This window comes from Esox lucius, chromosome 3, assembly GCF_011004845.1.
Source record: "Esox lucius isolate fEsoLuc1 chromosome 3, fEsoLuc1.pri, whole genome shotgun sequence".
In the NCBI taxonomy this organism is placed as follows: Eukaryota; Metazoa; Chordata; class Actinopteri; order Esociformes; family Esocidae; genus Esox; species Esox lucius.
The window spans coordinates 10,311,675-10,336,152 of record NC_047571.1 but is presented as its reverse complement, the minus strand read 5'-3'; the positions used below and the strand labels follow the sequence as shown (position 1 = coordinate 10,336,152).

Below are 24,478 nucleotides of genomic sequence, written 5' to 3'. Positions count from 1 at the left end.
ACCTATAACGTATACAATTCAATTGAAAAACAAACTGAAATCATTGAGGGGGAAAAATAAAAAATAAAAAACTCAAAATAACCTGGTTGCATAAGTGTGCACACCCTTAAACTAATACTTTGTTGAAGCACCTTTTGATTTTATTACAGCACTCAGTCTTTTTGGGTAGGACTCTTAGCATGGCACATCTTGACGTGGCAATATTTACCCACTCTTCTTTGCAAAAGCGCTCTAAATCTGTCAGATTGCGAGGACATCTCCTATGCACAGCCCTCTTCAGATCACCCCACAGATGTTCAATTGGATTCAGGTCTGGGCTCTAGCTGGGCCATTCCAAAATGTTAATCTTCTTCTGGTGAAGCCATGCTTTCGTGGATTTGGACATGTGCTTTGGGTCCTTGTCGTGCTGAAAGGTTAACTTCCTTTTTATCTTTACCTTTCTAACAGACGCCTGAATGTTTTGTGCCAAAATTGCCTGGTATTTGGAACTGTTCATAATTCCCCCCACCCTGACTAAGGCCCCGGTTCCAGATGAAGAAAAACAGCCCCAAAGCATGATGCTGTCACCACCATGCTTCACTGTGGGTATGGTGAACTTTGGGTGATGTGCAATGTTGTTTTGGCGCCAAACATTCCTTTTGGAATTATAGCCAAAAAGTTCAACCTTGGTTTCATCAGACCATAACAAATTTTCCCACATGCTTTAGGGGGACTTGATGTTTGTTTTTGCAAACTTCAGCCGGGCTTGGATGTTTTTCTTTGTAAGAAAAGGCTTCCGTCTTGCCACCCTACCCCATAGCCCATTCATATGAATACGGGAGATTGTGGTATTGCACACAGCCAGAACTTGCCAGAAATTCCTGCAGTTCCTTTAATGTTGCTGTAAGCCTCCCTGACCAGTTTTCTTCTCGCTTTTCATCAATTTTGGAGGGATGTCCAGTTCTTTGTAATGTCTCTGTTGTGCCATATTTTCTCCACTTGATGATGACTGTCTATACTGTGTTCCATAGTATATCTAATGCTTTGGAAATTTGGAACAATTGAACTTTATTTGTGATTAATCAGAGTCACGTTAAATGATGGCAGGTGTGTAATGACTTCTATTTAACATGAGTTTGAATGTGATTGTTTAATTCTGAACACAGCCACATCCCCAGTTATAAGAGGGTGTGCACACATATGCAACCAGGTTATTGTAAGGTTTTTATTTTTTATTTTTCCCCCTCAAAGATTTCAGTTTGTTTTTTAATATAATTTTCACATTATAGGTCACATTAAAGGTGGAAAAGGTTCTGACATGATTTATCTTTGTCTCATTGTTTTACATCACAAAAACCGGGCATTTTCACAGGGGTGTGTAGACTTTTTATATCCACTGTATATTAGTGGTAAGTTCAGTTCAGAGGTGGAATTTGACCTAATGTGAGGCTCAGTAACTGCTGTCTGATTTCACATGACTGAGGTTAATGAAGTAACAGGCAACAGCTAAGATAATGGCAGGAGTCATTACTGGATTTTAGAGTGAAACATTGCATTGCATCATCTTCCGCTTATCCGGGGCCGGGTCGCGGGGGCAGCAGTCTAAGCAGGGATGCCCAGACTTCCCTCTCCCCAGACACTTCCTCCAGCTCTTCCGGGGGGACACCGAGGCGTTCCCAGGCCAGCCGGGAGACATAGTCCCTCCAGCGTGTCCTAGGTCTTCCCCGGGGTCTCTTCCCGGTGGGACGGGACCGGAACACCTTCCCAGGAAGGCGTTCCGGAGGCATCCGAAACAGATGCCCAAGCCACCTCAGCTGACCCCTCTCGATGTGGAGGAGCAGCGGCTCTACTCTGAGCTCCTCCCGGGTGGCCGAGCTTCTCACCCTATCTCTAAGGGATCGCCCAGCCACCCTGCGGAGAAAGCTCATTTCGGCCGCCTGTATCCGGGATCTTGTCCTTTCGGTCATGACCCAAAGCTCATGACCATAGGTGAGAGTAGGAACGTAGATTGACCGGTAAATCGAGAGCTTCGCCTTGCGGCTCAGCTCTTTCTTCACCACGACAGACCGATACATCGACCGCATTACTGCAGAAGCTGCACCGATCCGTCTGTCAATCTCCCGTTCCATCCTTCCCTCACTCGTGAACAGGACCCCTAGATACTTAAACTCCTCCACTTGAGGCAGGCACTCTCCACCAACCTGAAGTGGGCAAGCCACCCTTTTCCGACTGAGGACCATGGCCTCGGATTTGGAGGTACTGATTTTCATCCCCACCGCTTCACACTCGGCTGCAAACCGTCCAAGTGCATGCTGAAGGTCCTGGCTTGAAGGGGCCAACACGACAACATCATCCGCAAAGAGCAGAGACGAAATCGTGTGGTCCCCAAACCTGACACCCTCCGGCCCCTGGCTGCGCCTAGAAATTCTGTCCATAAAAATTACGAACAGAACCGGTGACAAAGGGCAGCCCTGCCGGAGTCCAACATGCACAGGGAACAAGTCTGACTTACTGCCGGCAATGCGGACCAAGCTCCTGCTTCGGTCGTACAGGGACCTGACAGCCCTTAGCAAAGGACCCAGGACCCCATATTCCCGAAGCACTCTCCACAGGATGCCGCGAGGGACACAGTCGAATGCCTTCTCCAAATCCACAAAACACATGTGGACTGGTTGGGCAAACTCCCATGAACCCTCCATCACCCTGTAGAGGGTATAGAGCTGGTCCAGTGTTCCACGGCCTGGACGAAAACCACACTGTTCCTCCTGAATCCGAGGTTCTACTATCGGCCGTATTCTCCTCTCCAGAACCCTGGCATAGACTTTCCCGGGGAGGCTGAGAAGTGTGATCCCCCTATAGTTGGAACACACCCTCCGGTCCCCCTTCTTATAAAGAGGGACCACCACCCCGGTCTGCCATCCCAGAGGCACTGTCCCCGACTGCCACGCGATGTTGCACAGGCGTGTCAGCCAAGACAGCCCCACAACATCCAGAGACTTGAGGTACTCAGGGCGGATCTCATCCACCCCCGGTGCCTTGCCACCGAGGAGTTTCTTAACCACCTCGGTGACTTCAGCCCGGGTGATGGACGAGTCCACCTCTGAGCCTTCATCCTCTGCTTCCTCAATGGAAGACGTGACGGCGGGATTGAGGAGATCCTCGAAGTACTCCTTCCACCGCCCGACGACATCCCCAGTTGAGGTCAACAGCTGCCCACCTCTACTGTAAACAGCGTTGGTAGGGCACTGTTTCCCTCTCCTGAGGCGCCGGATGGTTTGCCAGAATCTCTTCGAGGCCAGCCGATAGTCCTTCTCCATGGCCTCACCGAACTCCTCCCAGGCCCGAGTTTTTGCCTCCACAACCACCCGGGCTGCAGTCCGCTTGGCCTGTCGGTACCCGTCAGCTGCCTCTGGAGTCCCACAAGCCAACCAGGCCTGATAGGACTCCTTCTTCAGCTTGACAGCATCCCTTACTTCCGGTGTCCACCACCGGGTTCGGGGATTGCCGCCTCGACAGGCACCGGAGACCTTACGGCCACAGCTCCGAGCGGCCGCTTCAACAATGGCGGTGGAGAACATGGTCCACTCGGACTCAATATCTCCAACCTCCCTCGGGATCCAGTCAAAGCTCTGCCGGAGGTGGGAGTTAAAGATCTCTCTGACAGGAGACTCGGCCAGACGTTCCCAGCAGACCCTTACAGTACGCTTGGGCCTGCCGAGTCTGTCCAGCTTCCTCCCCCGCCATCGGATCCAACTCACAACCAGGTGGTGATCAGTTGACAGCTCCGCCCCTCTCTTCACCCGAGTGTCCAAGACATATGGCCGCAGGTCAGATGAAACGACAACAAAGTCGATCATCGACCTGCGGCCTAGGGTGTCCTGGTGCCACGTGCACTGATGGACACCCTTATGCTTGAACATGGTGTTCGTTATGGACAAACTGTGACTAGCACAGAAGTCCAATAACTGAACACCGCTCGGGTTCAGATCAGGGGGGCCGTTCCTCCCAATCACGCCCCTCCAGGTATCACTGTCGTTGCCCACGTGGGCGTTGAAGTCCCCCAGTAGAACGATAGAGTCCCCAGTCGGAGCACTTTCCAGCACCCCTCCCAGAGACTCCAAGAAGGTCGGGTACTCTGCACTGCCGTTCGGCCCGTAGGCACAAACAACAGTGAGAGACCTATCCCCGACCCGTAGGCGCAGGGAAACGACCCTCTCGTTCACCGGGGTAAACTCCAACACATGGCGGCAGAGCTGGGGAGCTATAAGCAAACCCACACCAGCCCGCCGCCTCTCACCATGGGCAACTCCAGAGTGGTGAAGAGTCCATCCTCTCTCAAGGAGTGTGGTTCCAGAGCCCAAGCCGTGCGTAGAGGCGATCCCGACTACCTTCCCCGCCAGCGAGGTGACATTCCACGTACCTAGAGCTAGTTTCCGTGTCCGGGGATCGGGTTGTCTAGGCCCCCGCCTTCGACTGCCGCCCGATCCTCTCTGCACCGGCCCCTTATGGTCCCTCCTGTGGGTGGTGAGCCCACGGGAGGGCGGCCCCATGTCGCTCGTTCGGGCTTGGCCCGGCCGGGCCCCATGGGGAAAGGCCCGGCCACCAGGCGCTCGCGAACGAGCCCCAACCCCGGGCCTGGCTCCAGGGTGGGGCCCCGGCTGCGCCATGCCGGGCGACGTCACAGGACACACAATTTTCTTCTTCATTAAGGGGTTTTTGAACCGCTCTTAGTCTGACCCATCGCCTAGGACCTGTTTGCCTTGGGAGACCCTACCAGGGGCATATAGCCCCAGACAACATAGCTCCTAGGGTCACTCGGGTACTCAAACCCCTCCACCACGTTAAGGTGGCAGTTCAAGGAGAGATTATAAAATCTATTAAATGAACAAACAAAACTTAGTTTTAGTTAAAACATAATACATACTGATCACAATTAAACATTTTGTTTTGTATAATCTATTCTATTGATATCAGTAGGTAACCTACTCAATAAGTCTCTCGAGAATAACATGTCCTTTCTCTGTAGATATTTCAATAAAAAAGTGGAATATTTTGCATAATATTTAATGAATTTAATGAACTAGATTTGATTGCCCCTGCTACTTCACTAGGCAGCTGCTGTGTCCAGTCCACTGTCTGTGGCTCTAAACGTCAAATGGTAGTAATATAAACTGACTGCGATCCATGTTGCTTAATATCACATACTGCTGCTTTGCAGCTCAATATCTTGTGCATCATCCTCAACACTACATTCATTTTTTATTGTTGAAAGAATTGCTCTTCCAAGGATGCTGTCCCCTGACATTAACAAACAGCCTGGACAGGTATGAACACTTGATTTGAATTTTATTTTTGAAATGTGTTTGTGGGTTTTACTTCAAATGTGTTGTAACTTACGGCATTGGCAATGTTATCAAATGTTCACCACACCAATTAAAAGCCTTTGAAAGTGTACAGTGTTGTTATACTTTCTTTACAACCAGCCATTTATGTCAACAAAGCAATTATTGAATTAAATTGAATTGTGTGCTTGTCCCTGCATGTCGGTCAATATGAGCGGTAACTTCCTGGGCAATATTACCAGGGAACCTGTTCTATCCAATTAAAAATAGCTTGAAACTCTTGCATGTGTTCTGCCAACACTGCATTACTAATAAGGACACATGAAGTATTAATAGTCATGGGGAGGTAAACACCTGAAGGAGCATTCATCAGGAAGTTGACAACATTTAAGCCTCTGCAGAAAATATTGTCATGGTAAGATTGATATCTCATTGCTATTGCTATCCAAAAGTTATTTTTTTCCAGCATTTTAAACTGAATCAATACATTGGCAGGTACAGTACATGCTGCCTACTACGGAGATTGCAAACATGGCCAGAATAGCAGGGTCACTACTAATTAATGGAACAAGTGGATAGTTACGACAAAAAAGCAATAATCCATAAACGCCAACTGGTTTATTGCCACAACTTTGGGATGGTGAGTTAACTATGGACTAAGATTATTTGATTTATATCTTAGGGTGCATGCTTAACTATGCAATTGCTCTCAGTAATGTGTCGCATATGTATTCATTTAAATCCCCCTGCATGTTCATTATGAGAGGACAGTGTGAATTAAGGTTTATTCCCCAGAGGTAAGCTATACCACATGACTCCATTATTCCATATTAACAAAGACTTAATGTATCAGCATCTGCATGGGATGCCTTCCAGCATATGGGGACGATCAGTAACTGCCAGAGTAAATACTGAACAATCTCTTTCCCAAAGGGTTAGTTTGTTAGCGAATCTAAGGACCAAGTTACATTCCAGCTCTATAGCCTATAGGGTAAATTTGAAATAAGATTATATCCAAAATGCAACACTTTTCCCTATATATCCTAAATTGCACACATTTCCTTATATGAAAAGACTGGGGATGTTTGAAAAAAACTGCACATTATTTCAAATATAGTACTACTTTTGACTATGGGCTCTTTTTGAGATGCAGAAACTAAGTAGGGGTATAGAGGCAAAGTAAGCTGGTAAGTTCCAGTAAGGAATCCCGACAAAATAAACTGTGTGATTATTGAGAACCTATAAAACAAGAATCCAAATGATTATAATGAAATGCTTCAAAAAAGTAAATATCGCTTCTGTTCCTCACTCAACTTTTCTTTTCCAATTTTTTGCAAAGGAAAGAAAAAGGTGCAGGGGTCTCAATTTTTTTCCAGAGCTGTATGTCAGGTGCATTCAAATGAGCTGATATGTAATGAGCAGTGTACCCTCAAATGCTTTGTGGTTTGATGAAAACAGTGGCCAAGAATAGAGGAGATACAGTTAAGTGTCAGTCAGAGGTCATGAAGTGGATGCATCAATTCATGCTACAGGTGCAGCAGAACGAATGTCATTGGATGTCATTACACTTTTGTAAGACACTTGTTCCATTCTCCAAAAATGTACAGTGCACTCTTTTGATGACAGAATTTAGAAAGTGGACAAAGGTCGGTCAATAGTCAACAGGAGCGGGATGGAGACAGGAGAAGTGATTTACTAGACTGATCATGTTCGTGACTTGACTGAATTGATATAATGATATAATAGCCCTATTCCAAATACATTTCATAACATACAGTACTCTACTGAAAAAGTGCCTGCGACAACAATCTCTCCTAGCAATTCATTACTGTTCATATTGTAAATAAGGAATTGCTATTCTGGATAATTTAAGCTTGAACAATTATTGTTGACTCTCAAGGAACCTCTAGAACACAGGTGTCGAACTGGTTCCATGGAGGGCCGACCATCTGCAGGTATTCACTGTTAATTTTTTTACTTGATTGATTAATAAGGTCACTAATTGGCTGGGTGCTACCCTCACCTGGTTGTTTCAATCTGAACTGGGAACCAACAGAATCCAATGATGCGCAAATCATTAATCCCTATGTTTACCACTGTGTTGCATCACCTCTTTTAACAATGCTCTGTAAGCATTTGGGAACTGAGGAGACCAATTGCTGTAGTATTGAAAGTGAAATGTTTTCCCATTCTTGCTTGATATAGAATTTCTAGCAAGAAGTTCTGGATGTTGTATATATATGGTTTCGTATTTTCATGGTAGAGTTCTAACTTGCATTTGTGGATGCAGCGATGTACTGTGTTAAAAAAACAATGGTTTTTGGAAGTGTTCCTGAGTCCATGCAGTTATTTCCACCACAGAATCGTGTCTGTTTTTAATGTAGTGCTATCTGTGGGCCCGAAGATCAAAGCAATCCAATATTGGTTTTCGGCCTTGACTCTTGCATACTTAAATTTCTCCGGATTCTCTGAAACTTTTAATGATATCATGTACCGTAGACGATGAGATCCCCAAACTCTTTGCAACTTTAGGTTGAGAAACCTTATAACTAAATTGTTGCACTATTTGCCCGAGCAGACTTTCACAGTGGTGAACCGCTCCCCAGGTGCGAAAATATGATGTGATAATATTGGAGGGGATAATTACATCACATTTTTAAAAAGCAATTCCTTAGGGGGACACCAAAAGTAGTGCTGCAAAACATAGCCAATCTGGTAAAGAGTGAACTGTTCAGTTAGGAGTTCAGTTTATCGCTAACCTTATCACAAGGACTTCGAAGCACTACAGCTGCATGCAAAACATGGAATAAACTGACGAAAGCTGAGATTGCATCTTAAAAATTTGAAGATGCCACATAAATGGAATAGGTTCTAGCTAGATTGCTTCTGTTTGCTCGCTAGCTAATATGTGAGAACCCTACTTAAGTGCAGGGTTGGGTAGGTTACTATTAAATTATAATCCGTTACAGTTACAAGTTACCTGTCAACATTTGTAATCAGTAACATCACTTTTAGATCAGTAACATAATCTGATTACTTTGAATTACTTTTAGATTATTATCACATTAAGAGGCATTAGAAAACAAATAGGATTAAAGCTGCGAGCAGCGTTTCTGGGGGCCAAGCAGGGCACAGGAAGCATATTACTGCATGCTTTCACTAGAGAAATGTTTTGCTATTTAGAAATGCCCAATGCCGCTAGTAGTCAGGATGCCCAATCAAAGGAGAGGAAATCAAAACAAAACAAAAAGACCTTGAAACCAGAAATTATGCGAAACATATGAGAATAATGGTATTACAGAGGGGATATATTGTTGTTGTGTGAAGGCTGAAAAGTACAGAGTGGCTATACATTTCTGAAATACAATACTTGGAACATCTCAAAGGGGAATCAAACCATGGTCTGAATATTGAAGAACAGGGATGTCCCCACTACACCACAGGGGCTACTGGTGGTACTGGCAGCTCTCTATCCTCTCCAAATGAATATTTTACCCCAGCCATTACAATTTTGCTGAGATAAAGTGGGCAACAAAACGTTTGTGACGGAACTAAAGTGTACTGTTGTACAAATATCATTATAGATGGCTAGCTAATAGCTATAGACCCTACTTATAATGAAATCAATGACTCCAATCACTCCATGGCTGGTTCCTTTCTTTGGAAAACAATGACAGTATAAAACAGGTCACGTAATACAAATATTCTCGCAAATAAATTTAAATCATGGTATTTCAGGTAAGTATTGTTGTGTGAAGGCTGAAAATCACATAGCATGGGTGTTTTCCTGTCCATTCCTAGTAGACACATTTACGAGTATGTTTCGTTTCGTAGCTGTTTGATGTTCCATTTGGGTTTAATGGATGTCTAAAGTCATAGACCCGCCCAGCTCAAAATAATTTGCTGATTTCGGCCATAGTGTTTGAGAAATCAACTTTCCTTATGTAACATTTAAAGATAATGGTTCAAAGATCCTTCACACCAAACGGCATGCAAATCCGTTCAGCAGTCTTGGAGGAGATGTTGTTAATGTGTTTTTCACAGAAGTCAAAATGGAGGCCATATTGTTTGAGATATCAACTTTTCTTATATAACTATCAAAAGAAAAAGGTCCAGTGGTCCTTTACACCAATTGTCAACCAAATCTGTTGAGTGGTTTCGGAGGAGATGTCGTTAAAGGGTGTTTATATTAACGGCAAAATCGTGAGAAACATCAGTGATGTTTATAGAGGTATTTCCGTATGGGACTTTTTCTGTCCATTCTTGAGAGACACATGTACTAGTACGATTAGTTTTGTAGCTGTTTGATATTCCATTTGGGATTAATGGACTTCAAATGGATATTCCATTTGGGATTAAAGGTCCTTCAGACCTTGGCCGTCTACAATCAGGCAAGTTTGGAGCGTTTTGAGCCAGAGGGGACCGAGCTATGGCCCTCTGAAAATGGCCCAGGAGAATAATTAAAATAATAAAATGTACAAACATAACAGGGTTCCAGCAACTTCGTTGCTTGGCCCCCTAAATAGCCTATAAGCAGTTGAACATCCCTCGAAGATTTCAGTTTGTTTTTCAATTGAATTGTTCACATTATAGGTCACATTAAAAGTGGAAAAAGTTCTGACATGAATTATCTTTGTCTCATTCTTTTACATCACAAAAATCTGGTATTTTCACAGGGGTGTGTAGACTTTTTATATCCACTGTATGTATATATATATATATATATATATATATATATATATATATATATATATATATATATATATATACACACACACACACACACACACACACACACATATATATACACTCACCTAAAGGATTATTAGGAACACCATACTAATACTGTGTTTGACCCCCTTTCGCCTTCAGAACTGCCTTAATTCTACGTGGCATTGATTCAACAAGGTGCTCAAAGCATTCTTTAGAAATGTTGGCCCATATTGATAGGATAGCATCTTGCAGTTGATGGAGATTTGTGGGAAGCACATCCAGGGCACGAAGCTCCCGTTCCACCACATCCCAAAGATGCTCTATTGGGTTGAGATCTGGTGACTGATGGGGCCATTTCAGTACAGTGAAGTCATTGTCATGTTCAAGAAACCAATTTGAAATGATTCGAGCTTTGTGATATGGTGCATTATCCTGCTGGAAGTAGCCATCAGAGGATGGGTACATGGTGGTCATAAAGGGATGGACATGGTCAGAAACAATGCTCAGGGAGGCCGCGGCATTTAAACGATGCCCAATTGGCACTAAGGGGCCTAAAGTGTGCCAAGAAAACATCCCCCAAACCATTACATCACCACCACCAGCCTACACGGTGGTAACAAGGCATGATGGATCCATGTTCTCATTCTGTTTACGCCAAATTCTGACTCTACCATCTGAATGTCTCAACAGAAATCGAGACTCATCAGACCAGGCAACAATCTTCCAGTCTTCAACTGTCCAATTTTGGTGAGCTCGTGCAAATTGTAGCCTCTTTTTCCTATTAGTAGTGGAGATGAGTGGTACCGGTGGGGTCTTCTGCTGTTGTAGCCCATCCGCCTCAAGGTTGTGCGTGTTGTGGCTTCACAAATGCTTTGCTGCATACCTCGGTTGTAACGAGTGGTTATTTCAGTCAAAGTTGCTCTTTTATCAGCTTGAATCAGTTGGCCCATTCTCCTCTGAACTCTAGCATCAACAAGGCATTTTCGCCCACAGGACTGCCGCATACTGGATGTTTTTCCTTTTTTCACACCATTCTTCGTAAACCCTAGAAATGGTTGTGCGTGAAAATCCCAGTAACTGAGCAGATTGTGAAATACTCAGACCGATCCGTCTGGCACCAACATCCATGCCATGCTCAAAATTTCTTAAATCACCTTTCTTTCCCATTCTGACATTCAGTTTGGAGTTCAGGAGATTGTCTTGACCAGGACCACACCCCTAAATGCATTGAAGCAACTGCCATGTGATTGGTTGATTAGATAATTGCATTAATGAGAAATTGAACAGGTGTTCCTAATAATCCTTGAGGAGAGTGTATATACACACACACAGTGGCCCTCATTTATCAAAAGTGCGTACACCAAATTTCCAGCGTACACCTGGCGTACACCCAAAACCACGGTGACTTTGAGATTTATCAATATGGACATTGGCGTACGGCACTCTCAAATCCTACGCCAGCTCAGGAGGTGGTGTACGCACGTTTTGATCCTAACGCACTGACAAACTAAAAGATTTAGTTTACATGACGTTTCAGGGTTAGGCCCGGCAGTTGCGCACGTACTGGGTTCAGTAATAAAAGGCTTTTAATGACCAAAATATAATTCAGACTGACAAAATAATAAAAATGACATTCTTCTTTTAAATAATAATAATAAAAACGACATTCTTCTTCTAAATAACAATAAACGTCATTAATAATAAAAATCATAAAATAATAAGACGAATATTACAAATTGTCATGCAATTATTAATGTGAATGAATGGTACTCCACATCACATCATCATCATTACTGAACACCCCAATACATGTGACGTGATACGAAATGAAATGCTAATTGTTTCAAACGCGTGCTGTAAAATGCATTGTGATCATTTGCTCATCCAAACAGCTTCATAAGAACATCTTTATAACGCTCCTTGTTCGGTGTCAGCTGGAGACTTGGATCCGGTGGGCCTCCCCCAGTCTGGCTCCTCTTTAGTGCCGAGACGCGCGTCTTTGTGGCGATCTTTGAATCAGACCACTTTTTTTCACCTACAATAAACAAGAAAACTGCTTAACTTGATCGGTCTATATTAAGCAATAAAGAAAACTAATGCTTAACTTGTATTAAGCAATAAAACATTCTTACCTCTACTGGAGTGTGCTTCTCAACCCCCACACTATTAACAGCACTTGTAATTTGGGTCCATATTTTGTTTATGTGGGCGCCTTTTATTCCACTTTTTAAACTGCCAAATAAAACAATTTTATTTCTTTCTAACTCCCTGGTGATCGTCTCAATCTCCACGTCAGAGAAGTTTCTCTTTTTTGCAGTCTTCTGTGTGTCCATGGCGTAAAATGAGGGTGTGGGGGAAGCGGAGACTTGAATATATAGGGGCGTGTTATTCTAATGACGATCGTTTTCAGCCGCGGCATTTATCAAGGGCAGGTATTGCGTACACCTAGATTTTAAAGGTACGCACAGGTTCATAAATCAGGCGGTGAGAGGAGTGTAAGCAAAATCTTACGCCAACATATACGCCCGTTTCTACGCAAGAATGATAAATGAGGGCCAGTATCTTTACATATAAAGTACATCACAGATTCTGTGATTCACAGTATCATCATGTAATACCTAGTCAATTAAACTTCAGGGATATCAATCTGTTCAGTTAGGAAGTATAAAGCGATTATGAATCAACTTCACCTGTTTTGGTGCAAATAAATGTGCACTGAACAGGTGCACTGGAGAGGCAACGGCAAAATAATGGTTTTGTAGGTGGTGGCCACAGACCACTGCTCTCTCTCCTTATCCTTCCTGACTGATTCTTCTCTAGTTTTGCAGGGGTCTTGTCACTACTGGCAGCATGAGGCGGTACCTGCAGCCCATTCAGGATGCACAGGGAGTCCAGCTCCTCCAGGTCTATACGTATAGTCACAAGAAGGTTTGCTGTGTCTCCCTGTAAGGTTCAAGAGCATGGAGGAGATATCAGGAGACGGGCTGTTACACAAGGACAGCTGGACAGGGCCATAGAAAGGCATCAACCCAGCAGCAGGACCGTTATCTGCTCCTTTGTGTGAGGAGGAACAGGAGGAACACTGCTAGAGCCCTACAAAATGACCTCCAGCAGGCTACTGGTGTGCATGTTTCTAACTGAACTGTCTGAAACATACTCCATGAGGGTGGCATGAAGGTCCAACACTTCTAGTGGGACCTGTGATTACAGCCCAGCACCATGCAGCTTGATTGTCTGGAGAGGCATATCCTTGGAGGGTCCCACAGACCTCCTCGTGCCAACTGTACCCTGACTGCTGTTAGGTATTGGGATGAAATCCTCACACCCATCATCCGACCTTATGCTGGTGCAGTGGGCCTTGGGTTCCTCCTGGTGCAGGACAATGCCTGGCCTCATGTGGTCAAAGTGGGTAGGTAGTTCCTGGACGACCTGTTAGTTTTTCTTTAAGAAGCCCTCCTGTTCTCCACTCATTACCTGTATTAACTGCACCTGTTTGAACTTGTTACCTGTATAAAAGACACCTGTCCACACACTCAATCAAACAGACTCCAACCTCTCCACAATGGCCAAGACCAGAGAGCTGTGTAAGGGATAAAATTGTAGACCTGCACAAGGCCGGAACGGGCTACAGGACAATAGGCAAGCAGCTTGGTGAGAAGGCAACAACTGTTGGCGCAATTATTAGAAAACGGAAGGAGTTCAAGATGACATTCAATCTCCCTCAGTCTGGGGCTCCATGCAAGATCTCACCTCGTGGGGCATCAGTGATCATGAGGAAGGTGAGGGATCAGCCCAGAACTACACGGCAGGTTTGGAGGAAGAAGAAGGATGAGTACAACCCCAAGAACACCATCCCAACCGTGAAGCATGGAGGTGGAAACATCATTCTTTGGGGATGCTTTTCTGCAAAGGGGACAAGACGACTGCACCATATTGAGGGGAGGATGGATGGGGCCATGTATCACGAGATCTTGGCCAACAACCTCCTTCCCTCAGTAAGAGCATTGAAGATGGGTCGTGGCTGGGTCTTCCAGCATGACAACGACCCAAAACACACAGCCAAGGCAACTAATGAGTGGCTCCGTAAGAAGCATCTCAAGGTCCTGGAGTGGCCTAACCAGTCTCCAGACCTGAAAGTCTGTATTGCCCAGCAACAGCCCTGAAACCTGAAGGATCTGGAGAATGTCTGTATGGAGGAGTGGGCCAAAATCCCTGCTGCAGTGTGTGCAAACCTGGTTAAGATCTACAGGAAACTATGATCTCTGTAATTGCAGGTGGACGTTCATTGGTGCAGCCGTGGGATTATGGAGCCAAATTGAGCTCAAATGTATTGACTGTAAGAAAAGAAAAACATAAGTGAAATATAATATGAAAAAACAAAATTCAATCGTATGAAAAAACAAAATTCAATCGTATGAAAAAAAAAATTGGTTCAAGTGTAAAAGTGTATGCTAAAATCATTAAATGGATTTTCGCGTCCGATCTTAAAATGTCTTCGTCCAAACATGCTTTTTCGACATTCGCTTTATTATTTCTTCCCCCCTTCATTCAAATCATGTTTTCTCAAAACCAAGTTTTGAGCCTCTATTGGCGTGGAGTCGGGGCTTTATCTGGGCATTGAATTCTCGCACCCAATTAGTCATGAATCACATCATTATAAATGTGAAAATCATAGCCTTTCCATGCACTGCTTTTCCAATGTGGAGAGGATTTTAAGAATTGTATAAACTAGGCTAAATGTGTACATTTAAACAAAATAATAAACTGTTATTCCCAGGTTGCATCGACGTCACTCTTGCCAATGTCACAGACACAGATATTGATGAAGAAGCGAACGTGGAAAAAACGTGTTTGAACGAAGACATTTTAAGATCGGACGCGAAAATCCATTTTAGCATACACTTTTTCCACGCTTGAACCAATTTTTTTTTTACGACTGAATTATAGTTTTTTCATACTGTGAAATATTTCAGTAACGTTTTTCTTTCCTTACAGTCAATACATTTAAGATCAATTTGGTTCCATACGGGGTAGTCAACAGCCCGTTCGGCTGCAATACACATTACATGCTGCAGCACCTTCGATAGTTGTTCATTACCTTAATAAACTACCCTGCCTTATCGGCTTTCATCGGGAACACACAACATGAACGGCAATACGTGTCCCTTGCCATAATCATTTTCGACCCATGTAACCTGTTCTTTCCACGAAAGCACAATTGAGCGCATTTGCTTTGCCTCGTACGATAACATATTTGGGTCCTGCTCTAGAATGCACAATGAAATATGATTGGTAAAAACAGACGAGCCATCGAATATTATTGGTCAAAAAGACGACATAGGTACCACACAGAGGGGGGAGAAGTTTTTCTCGCATTTTAACAAGCGACAATCGAAGCGGGAAGAGTGACAAAGATGACAAGCAAATGTTTTAATACGATACTATGAATTTAAATGGGGAAATTGAGCACTGGCCCACAGGGGCCAGTGACGGTCTTTGTCTAGTGAACCAACGTTAGGGCTTCCTGGCCCCAAGCCAGCGGACCATCGTTAATATTGAACCCTGCCCAACAACATAGACGAGCAACATAGACAATCAAAGTAACCTGGGCTTCCATAACACCTCAGCAGTATCACAGGCTGGTTGCCTCCATGCCATGAGGCATTGATGCAGTAATTCATGCAAAAGGAGCCCCAAACAATCATCGAGTGCATAAATTAACATACTTAGGAAACCTTTGCAGGTGTTAATTAGCTGATTAGTGCTCTTCTCAGGTCGACATTTCTGTATAGTATTTTTTTATTCTAATATTTTGAGATACTAGTTTTTGATGTTCATGAGCTGTAAGCCGTAATCAACAAGAACCAAACAAAAAAGGCTTGAAATATTTCACTTTGTATGTAATGAAAATAGAATATATGAAGGTGTCACTTTCTGATATGAATTACGACGAAAAATTTACTTTTCCACAATATTCAATTTTTTTTAGATGCACCTGTATTTCTTTTTACTAATACGTTTTCATAGACAACTGGGAGTGTTCACTGATTAGTTCAACACTGTTTTCAAAGAGGTTTTTTATGTAGGTATGTTTTACTGAAGGTGTATGACCTGAAAAAGATCCCATTTGAATCGAAACAGTGTCTGTTTTTATGCATTGGAATCAATTCACCAGGGGAGCATACCAAAGATGCAGACATTCCTTTCTATTTGGATTTGTTTTTCTGTCTTGCACCTAACAAGTTGGATGTGCAAAATTATTTTCACCTCACCCTAACAGAGCTTCAGAATTTCTCTGCTGAGATGAGAGAACCTGCCAAAGTTACAACCATCTCTGCAGCACTCTTTCAATCAGGCCTTTATATTAGTGGTTAGACGGAAGCCAATCCTGAGAATAAGGCATATGACATGCCATCTGGAGTTTGACAAATGGCACTTAAAGGAACGTGAAAGCATGAGGAAAAAGATGGTCTGGTCTGATGAGACCAAAATACAACCTCTATAACATATGCAATGTGCTATGTCTGGTTTTCATAAAGAACCTGGTTAAAATCTTCCCTAGAGTAAAGCATTGTGGGAGGAGAATAATAATATGGGAATGCTTCTCAGCAGAAGGTACAGAGAGACTGGTCAGAATTAAGGGAGGGATGGACAGAGCAAAATACACAGAGGTCCTCGACGAAAACCTGATTCAGTGTGATATGGACCTGAGAATGGGGCAACGATTCATCTTACAGCCAGACAACAACCAGAAGCACACAGCCAAGCTAATGCTGGGGTGGCTTTGGGGCAAGTCTGTGAATGTCCTTGAGTAGCCAAGTCAAAGACTGGACTTGAACAATGAGCTTGAGAGGATCTGCAAGAGAAATGGACCAAATCCATGTGTTCAAAGCTGATAGATGATTCCTCAAGAAGACAGTGATTGAACAAAATATGCAGAAAGTGAAGGCATCTGACTACCTCCTGAAGGCAATATGTAAACATTTGAATGTTTACATTTTGTTCAGAGTTCCATGAAGTTGGTATTTTGCAGTAAGGTTTATATCCTCTCTTGTGTTACTACCATGACACAAGCAGTTCTCTCCTCACGTCCTGCTCTCATCTCCCTGATAGCAGACATGCAGGACCCCTTGCAAGTTGCCATAGAAACTTGACTCACACAGATTCGAGACAGAAACAAAATTGCGGGAAAAGTTCAATATGGTAAGGTAGTAACTCTTAAATTGAATGTGTCATTTTAACTATCATTCTATTCCCTTAATTTTCAATTTGAGCTAATGTAATACACATTTTTTCTCCAGGTTTGCATTCCCATCACTTTGATAAAGGTTCACCTTTGTCACATCTGTCCAAAATACCCTGTACTGGCTAATATCATAATTCTTTTGCAAATTATTATCTGGCCTTTTTGTTTTTGGTGCTGAGGTTTGCATCTTACAGTGTAGCCTTCGAAATTCTGCTTCTGCAAATTGTAGACTCGCCTAATATTGTGTAGATCCCTTTTTTGCCGCCAAAACAGCCCTGACCTGTCGAAGCATGGGCTCCACTAGACCTCTGAAGGTGTTCAGTGGCATCTGGCACCTAGATGTTAGCAGCAGATCCTGTAAGTAGCAAGTCCTGTAAGTTGCGAGGTGGGGCCTCCATGGATCGGACTTGTTTGTCCAGCACATCCCACAGATGCTCGACTGGATTGACATCTGGGGAATTTGGAGGCCAAGTCAACACCGTGAATGGTTGTGTTCCTCAAACCATTCCTGAACAATTTTTGCTTTGTGGCAGGGTGCATTATCCTGGTGAAAGAGGCCATCAGGGAATACCATTGCCATGCCATGCTTAGGTAGTATGTGTCAAAGTAACTTCCACATGAATGGCAGCACCCAAGGTTTCCCAGCAGAACATTGCCCAAAGCATCACACTGCCTCCCCCAGCTTGTGAGGGTCCTCGCTCAGATCCTTATGCTTGCTCATTTTTCCTGCTTCTAACCCATAAAATTTGAGGACTGAACATTCACTTGCTGCCTAATATATCCCACCCATTAACAGGTGCCATAATATCAAGATTATCAGTGTTACTCACTTCACCTGTCAGTGGTCATAATGTTATAGCTGATTGGTGTATTTTAGGGTTGTTTATCACAACTCTTGTCATTTTTCTGCTGTTGTGATCCTTAGTTGACCCGGTCGTTGCTGATTGCTGAATACACCTGTGATTTATTTTGTTCAAACTTTTGATTTGGCTATTGCTACTGCTATGGTTCTAACTAAGATCATATTTTCTTTTAACATCTAAATTACTTGCTTTTCTTTCAGAGACAGCTCCCTAGTCTTCATATGATTATGCAAACTGACACCAAACCCAGACTCCAAAGGCAAACGCTTAGAGTAGAACTCAGACTACACATTAACAACTCTTTTATTTTATACAATTTTCATTTGAATTTCTAAAACCTCTGTAGATAAAAAACTTTAATCTAACTTACCACTGAAACACAGTGATTTGCAGCTCCATTCAATGCAATGTGCAAATTAATTATCCTGGAAAAGTATCTATATTCAAAAAAGAGCTATGTACAACTGAAGTTATGAAAAGGTAGTTGATTCAATGCCTTTGGACCTTTCCTTGTGTTATTGTGTGACAACATGGAATAAAAATGTATTTAATTAGTGTTAAATCTGCAAAATATTCTAATTTAATTTTATAATATAAAAGAGAAAGTAATTTACCAAAATTCTGCTGAATTGTGATTTTCTACATGATTAATGGTCTGAATTTGTGTTTTCTATATTTTGGTAATTTCAGGTCCTGGCTGGGGGTCTCTAGGCATCTCTATGCGCCTGGGGTCTCAGTTAGGGCCTGCCCGCAGAGGTGCCTCTAGGCATCTCTTTTTGTTGCCTTTAGATTGTCCCCAATTAGAGGCAGCTGCCCTATGTTGTCTCGAATTAGGGACCCTATTTAAGTTACCCTGGTTTGCCTTTTGGTTTGTCGGCCATTGTTTGCGTTATGTGTGTCAGTTCACATTTGTCGCTCTTCTTTATTACTTTGTAATCAGTTTGAGTTAAAGAAATAATAAAGGAATGTTTGATTATCCCCCTGCTTCACGCATCCTGCATACCTAAAACTGTGACAGGTAATGCATTCGAAACAATACATAAAACCAAATCATGTATTTTGATCCCATATGGCTTAACTTAAGCCTTAAAAGTATCATAATATGTAAAAAGTATAATGTATACAGATTAAAGACAGTATAGTCTAAAACAATATTCAACTTTTTACTGAATGCTTCTGTCCTGTGTATTGCTAATACAAGCTCACATTGTACACACAGCCAGGGAGAGCTGTGACACAATAGTCTGGACAGGAGACAATTGCAAAAAAGGCTTTTTTATTTTGGGAGTTCGTCATATTGCAGGTTTTTTGGGGGTAATTACTGTTTCCGGTTTGTCACTGTACTAGCAAGCAAGAAAGCAAGCAAGTTTATTTCTATAGTATAATTCATACATAGAAGCAATTTGATGTGCTTTACAATGAAAAAAACAAAACAGAAATACAATAGAATAAAAAACAGTAAGATTGTGACAATCCTCTAACCACTCTCTGTATCTCAATCCTTGCACTCCAGCGCTTGGATAAACTCGTCAGTCCTTTTGTGAGATAATATATTGCATTGATGTCTAAACAGCCGCACAAGAACTTGCATTATCCGTCATCAGCAGATTGTTACATTTACAGAGAGGTAAATGATAGCACCAGAAATTATTCAAAAAAAAATCTGCATTATAGAAAAATTACTGATAAAACATAGCAAAATAGAAATAGAATAACAACAAAATAATAAAACATTGAATCAAAGATAGAGAATACTACAGTTACATTAAAAGGAATTATCCAGTAGAAAATACATTTTCTAAAAGATATAGCTGTTTCTTGACAGCCAAATTACATGAATTTTTTCACTAGATAATAAAAGATTCTTCCATCAAATTCTAGCACCAGAAGTCAAAATGTCAGCTTGCAAATCTGAGTTGAAACAAGCTACAGTACCAGCTAATATGAGCTAGTATGGCTGTTAGAAAGCCATGTCATATTAAAAGTTTGCTAGGTTACAATCAACATTGCCATCTGATGTGGGTTTGGTTAGCCAGCTAGTTAGTAGCAACTGCCATGGCAACAAAGTCAGAAATTAAGGTATTTAGCCTGTTATGCTAGCAATTACACAAAATCCTGTTAAACATAGTGGGCAGAACCTAGGAACAAGGTGAGCAGAGGCCAAGCACAAGCTTGCAACCTCTGCTGGTTGTTAAAAAAATGTGTCCTTAAATAGTGCACTGTGCCTATTGTGCAGCTTGTCATCAAAATCCCTTTCAAACATCAACATTTCATGACTAACTGATGTATGATAATGATTGTACTTGTAGGTAGAATGAAGGTCTGGTAGGCAATACTGTGTGAAGCACACACACGTGCAATAACAAAATCTTCCCTGCACCTCATAAAGTCTTCTCAGCTAAGTCATTCTATGGTGAAGATGCTACTTCTGGGTATAGAAAAACAACATCTGTTGTTTTACGGATGTAAAAATCATCAGAATATTGTCCTAGTTCAATCTCACTTCCAATTTTCCCATTAGCTAGCCATTGGGCTTCCTCTTATTGTTCGGTATCTTCAGATTTATAAATCTTAGTTCAATAAAGCAAGCTAAAAATGTGGCTAACTGAAGGGAAGCATAAGGTAATGTTTGTTAAAGGGTAGTGAGTTTCAAGAAAGTTATTTCTTTGAGTTCTTGCCAGCAAGCATGTTATCTAGCTAGTTGAAGTCAATTTAGTTTTCCACAAAGCAATTAGATTTAAACTATCAAGGCTAGCCTTGCAGTAATTGATTGACAAAACACAGCAATGATTTCTCTAGATACAGCAATGGTTTTTCTAGCAATGGTTTCTCAAATAGGTAAGCTACACACTGTCTTCCTTTATTGTGAAATTACTCTAAGCCTTCAATAGGACATGAGATTTCCTAGATGTCCTGCCATGGAAATAACAAAAATGTCTATGCAGTACTTGCATAAAACTAAATTTATATTGGTTCCCAAAAACATGTTTTCTTACTTTCTATCAATGAAAAGAGAGATATAGTAACATCTCACTTATTACGAAAGTGTTGACTTGTGGTAAATATTAAAATCGTTATTGGCATGTATGAATAAGCAATGTGATATAAATGAAAATTGTCTTAAATGTGAATGACCTAGTGAAAGATATATCATAACAGACCAATTAGTAAAAATTTAAGATTTAAAATTTGCTCAAACATTTGTTTGTTCCAAGCACTGAACGTTTGTTCCAAGCATTCCAAAGCTTGAGGCTTTTTTGTTTAAGTTCCCAGCATTAAAAGTTTGTTTTATTGGTTTAAGTTACATGGTAAACTCTGTTTTCTAGGTGCTACGTTAATTTAAACCACTGGTTGATATCTAATACCATAATATCACAATACCATAAAACAATCATTTGGAGGACATGAGTATGTAGTACTTGCTGAGTGGTTGCATGAGTATGTGTCTTACTGGAGAAAAATCTTTTGTCCCTTTGTGTGATTAATAAAGTTAAAAAATTTGATTTGATTTGAATTGGCAGTAAGTTCTTATGTTACAGGAAAGTAATACAATAGCAATTAAATACAAGTTAGAGGCTACTGTAATCACAGATCCACTCAACAGTATGGTCTGTACCACAGATAATTACCGGACACTATAATGATACTCATCCTTACTGTAAACATACATATACCAAAATAATGACTGAATCGTACTCTCAAAATTGTCCTGTAACTAAAAATCACTGATAAAAAAGCAGGACCAATGCTAAAGCGAATTTTCTTAGTGTTAAACAAGGAGACTAAAACAATATCCATGTGTCCCTGTTAAAATTATATCAAACTGCTGGGAGAACAAATTTGCCGGGAGTCCCCACATTTGCATAGTTTGTTGAACTCACAGTTCGTTTAACTCCACATTTGGCAAAACAACTCAACTAAGTACAGGATGTGTGAAGCCATGACACCCCTATCATCATAGTGATACTGCAAAGTGGAACTTATAGGACAGAAAAAGCAATCACAATTTCTACAACTTTATTTTTGAACAAGGCCAGTGTAGTGCACTATATAGGGAATACCTAGTCCCACATCACACTACCTAGCAGCACAGACAGTCCTGCCAGGCCTTGAGGAGGGACAGGCGGATTCAAAGGCTTATTTAGAAGTATGTCAGAAAGTTGTTTTGTGGAATCAGCACCGGACAGCCGACAGAGTTCAGGAGAAGAAAAAAAAAAGTGGCTCTTTTTCCCTTATGATGTGAATGGAAGAACTTCAAACATGATTATTCATTTAATTGAGTAACTTTGAGAGCAAGTGAAATGGAACAATACAGTACTGAATGTATTGTTTATTTTCTTTTTGGACTGGGAATCACTGTGTTATAAAGACTGTTCTAGAGAATTGTAAACTTAGTTGTAGTAAAATAAGCCTACACTTGTTATTGCTCGCTTCATGTAAACACTATTACTGTATAATATTAATCTCAGTTGATAATATAGTCTACAAAATAGCATTACATTTGGTAACTTGATCAAGCGGTACCCTCATCAATACGCTCGCGGCCTGCAATTTCAGCTATCAGTGAAAGTATTGGCAGCACGTAGTTGTTGAATTCTTATGTAATTTCATTTGTATAAGTCATTATATAATTTTATGTTTGCCATGTATATATATATACATGGCATATATATATATACAGTGCCATTTTGAATATATATATATACAGTGCCATTTTGAATTTGAAATAGTCTAATTATCGTCATGTTTACCTCGATATGTAGCCTAATGTACACTGACTTTACTGTAGGAATCTTATACCGGCCTAGTGTGTATTTTATACAACGAACTCATGTGCAATAATGGACCTGGCTGATACAGCCTCCTAGTGTCACAGCGATAATAAACATTTTATGAAGCACGTGCATGACAAGTGGGAATGCTGGACATTGAGGGTGTATCATCCGAACTCACCTAGAACGAAAAAGGGGAGCTCGGTGTTTTCTAGATCGTCCACGACGACAATTTCCCCCGGAAAATCATTTCTGACGGAGAACAGAAGCTTGGGCTCGGAGGCCGATGGACTATGCATGATGCTCAGGTCGTTTTCTCTCAAAAACGGCAACGCCGACACGGTGACGCTTTTCATTTTGCATTCCATATCTTGGGACTGGTCTTCGTCGGCATTCAAACCATGAATATTAGCAGCTTTGAAGGCAAGAATCCATGCGAGCGAGACAAGCAATCTCAGACCCATCATACCCGGCATCACCGCTGCTTCGAATCCACCTCTCCTTTCTGTTTCAGCCAGCTTCACTTCAATACGGGCTGCCTGCAGGAAGGGAGCGAGGGAAATGCGCTGGCAAGGCACACATTTCCGGGTTGTTATATACAGAAAATACACGCCTCTTATTTCGCATAAATCCCCATAATCTTTCACTTTTTAAAACACGTTTGATCATTTCAATGCAGATTATGAGTTTTATGATTATGGGGATGGCAAGAGGCTCACCAACCCTTTAATTGGAACTGTCCTGGTCAATCCAATGGAAATGTTGCTAAACACTGGGAGCCCATTCGTGCAAAAGGCGATAGCCTGCTGTTAATCCCGCGTACTAAATGGTAGCCTAACTACAGTTTAGACGTTCTCTTGTCAAACCAATTAATAAACTCGTGAGGATTACACGGTGTTGGTTTCAATGATGTTCCATATTTCCTTATCCACACTAGATGTTTGTTATAGGCAACAGTGAAAGCACGTAACCTAGGGCCTATTTAGTATTGTCTAGTGTGTCTATTTAAGTCGACTAGTAATTCAATATTTTTTCATGAACAATTTTAAATCATTCAATAAGTAAGGTCTGCACATGTATTAAGGCTACAGCAGTATTTAGCAAAAATACGAGCCAAATCGGAATATCCTAAAAGTTAAAAGCACGAAAATCCCTAAATGAGATCAGACTACCAACATCTGCAGATCTGCCTGAATATATTTAGAGGATTTGCACTGGTCAAAACAGTCAGTGTTAATCTGAAAACGTCAACCTTATATGTTTTATTACTGCATCAGTGTACCAGGTCACCCAAAATGAAAACAGCATGGATTATCTTTCACACCTCATGAATAACAATAATGGAATAAATGCTCCAAATTATCACAGGCAACATGCACAGCAGAATGGAGGCTAGACACTTGCAGTAGAAGATTATTTTATATTTACAAAAAATACGTTTCGAAGGGGTTTTGCGCAAACTAACAATCATGGAAGTAGAAAGAAATCTACTGTGTACATGGGGATGACCCGAGTGGCAGGTGCAGCGAGGGAGAGAGGTCGTGAAGTCTGTTTCTAAGAATG

General features: G+C 41.8%; 1 protein-coding gene across 8 annotated transcripts in view; it reads right to left on the bottom strand.

Moving 5' to 3' along the window:
* astn1 (astrotactin 1) overlaps positions 1-23,539 on the bottom strand; it is a 306,946-nt gene extending 283,407 nt beyond the window's left edge. For 3 of the 8 annotated variants that reach the window (XM_013139757.3, XM_013139761.3, XM_020041119.3), the window contains exon 1: positions 23,097-23,537. In XM_013139757.3, the coding sequence (XP_012995211.1) occupies positions 23,097-23,391 (295 nt within the window). In that variant the 5' untranslated portion in view covers positions 23,392-23,537. Of the gene's footprint in view, positions 1-23,096 lie in introns of all 8 variants that reach the window. The other 5 variants (XM_013139747.3, XM_020041100.2, XM_020041102.2 and 2 more) reach the window with 3 other exon arrangements.
* Positions 23,540-24,478: the final 939 nt, after the last annotated feature.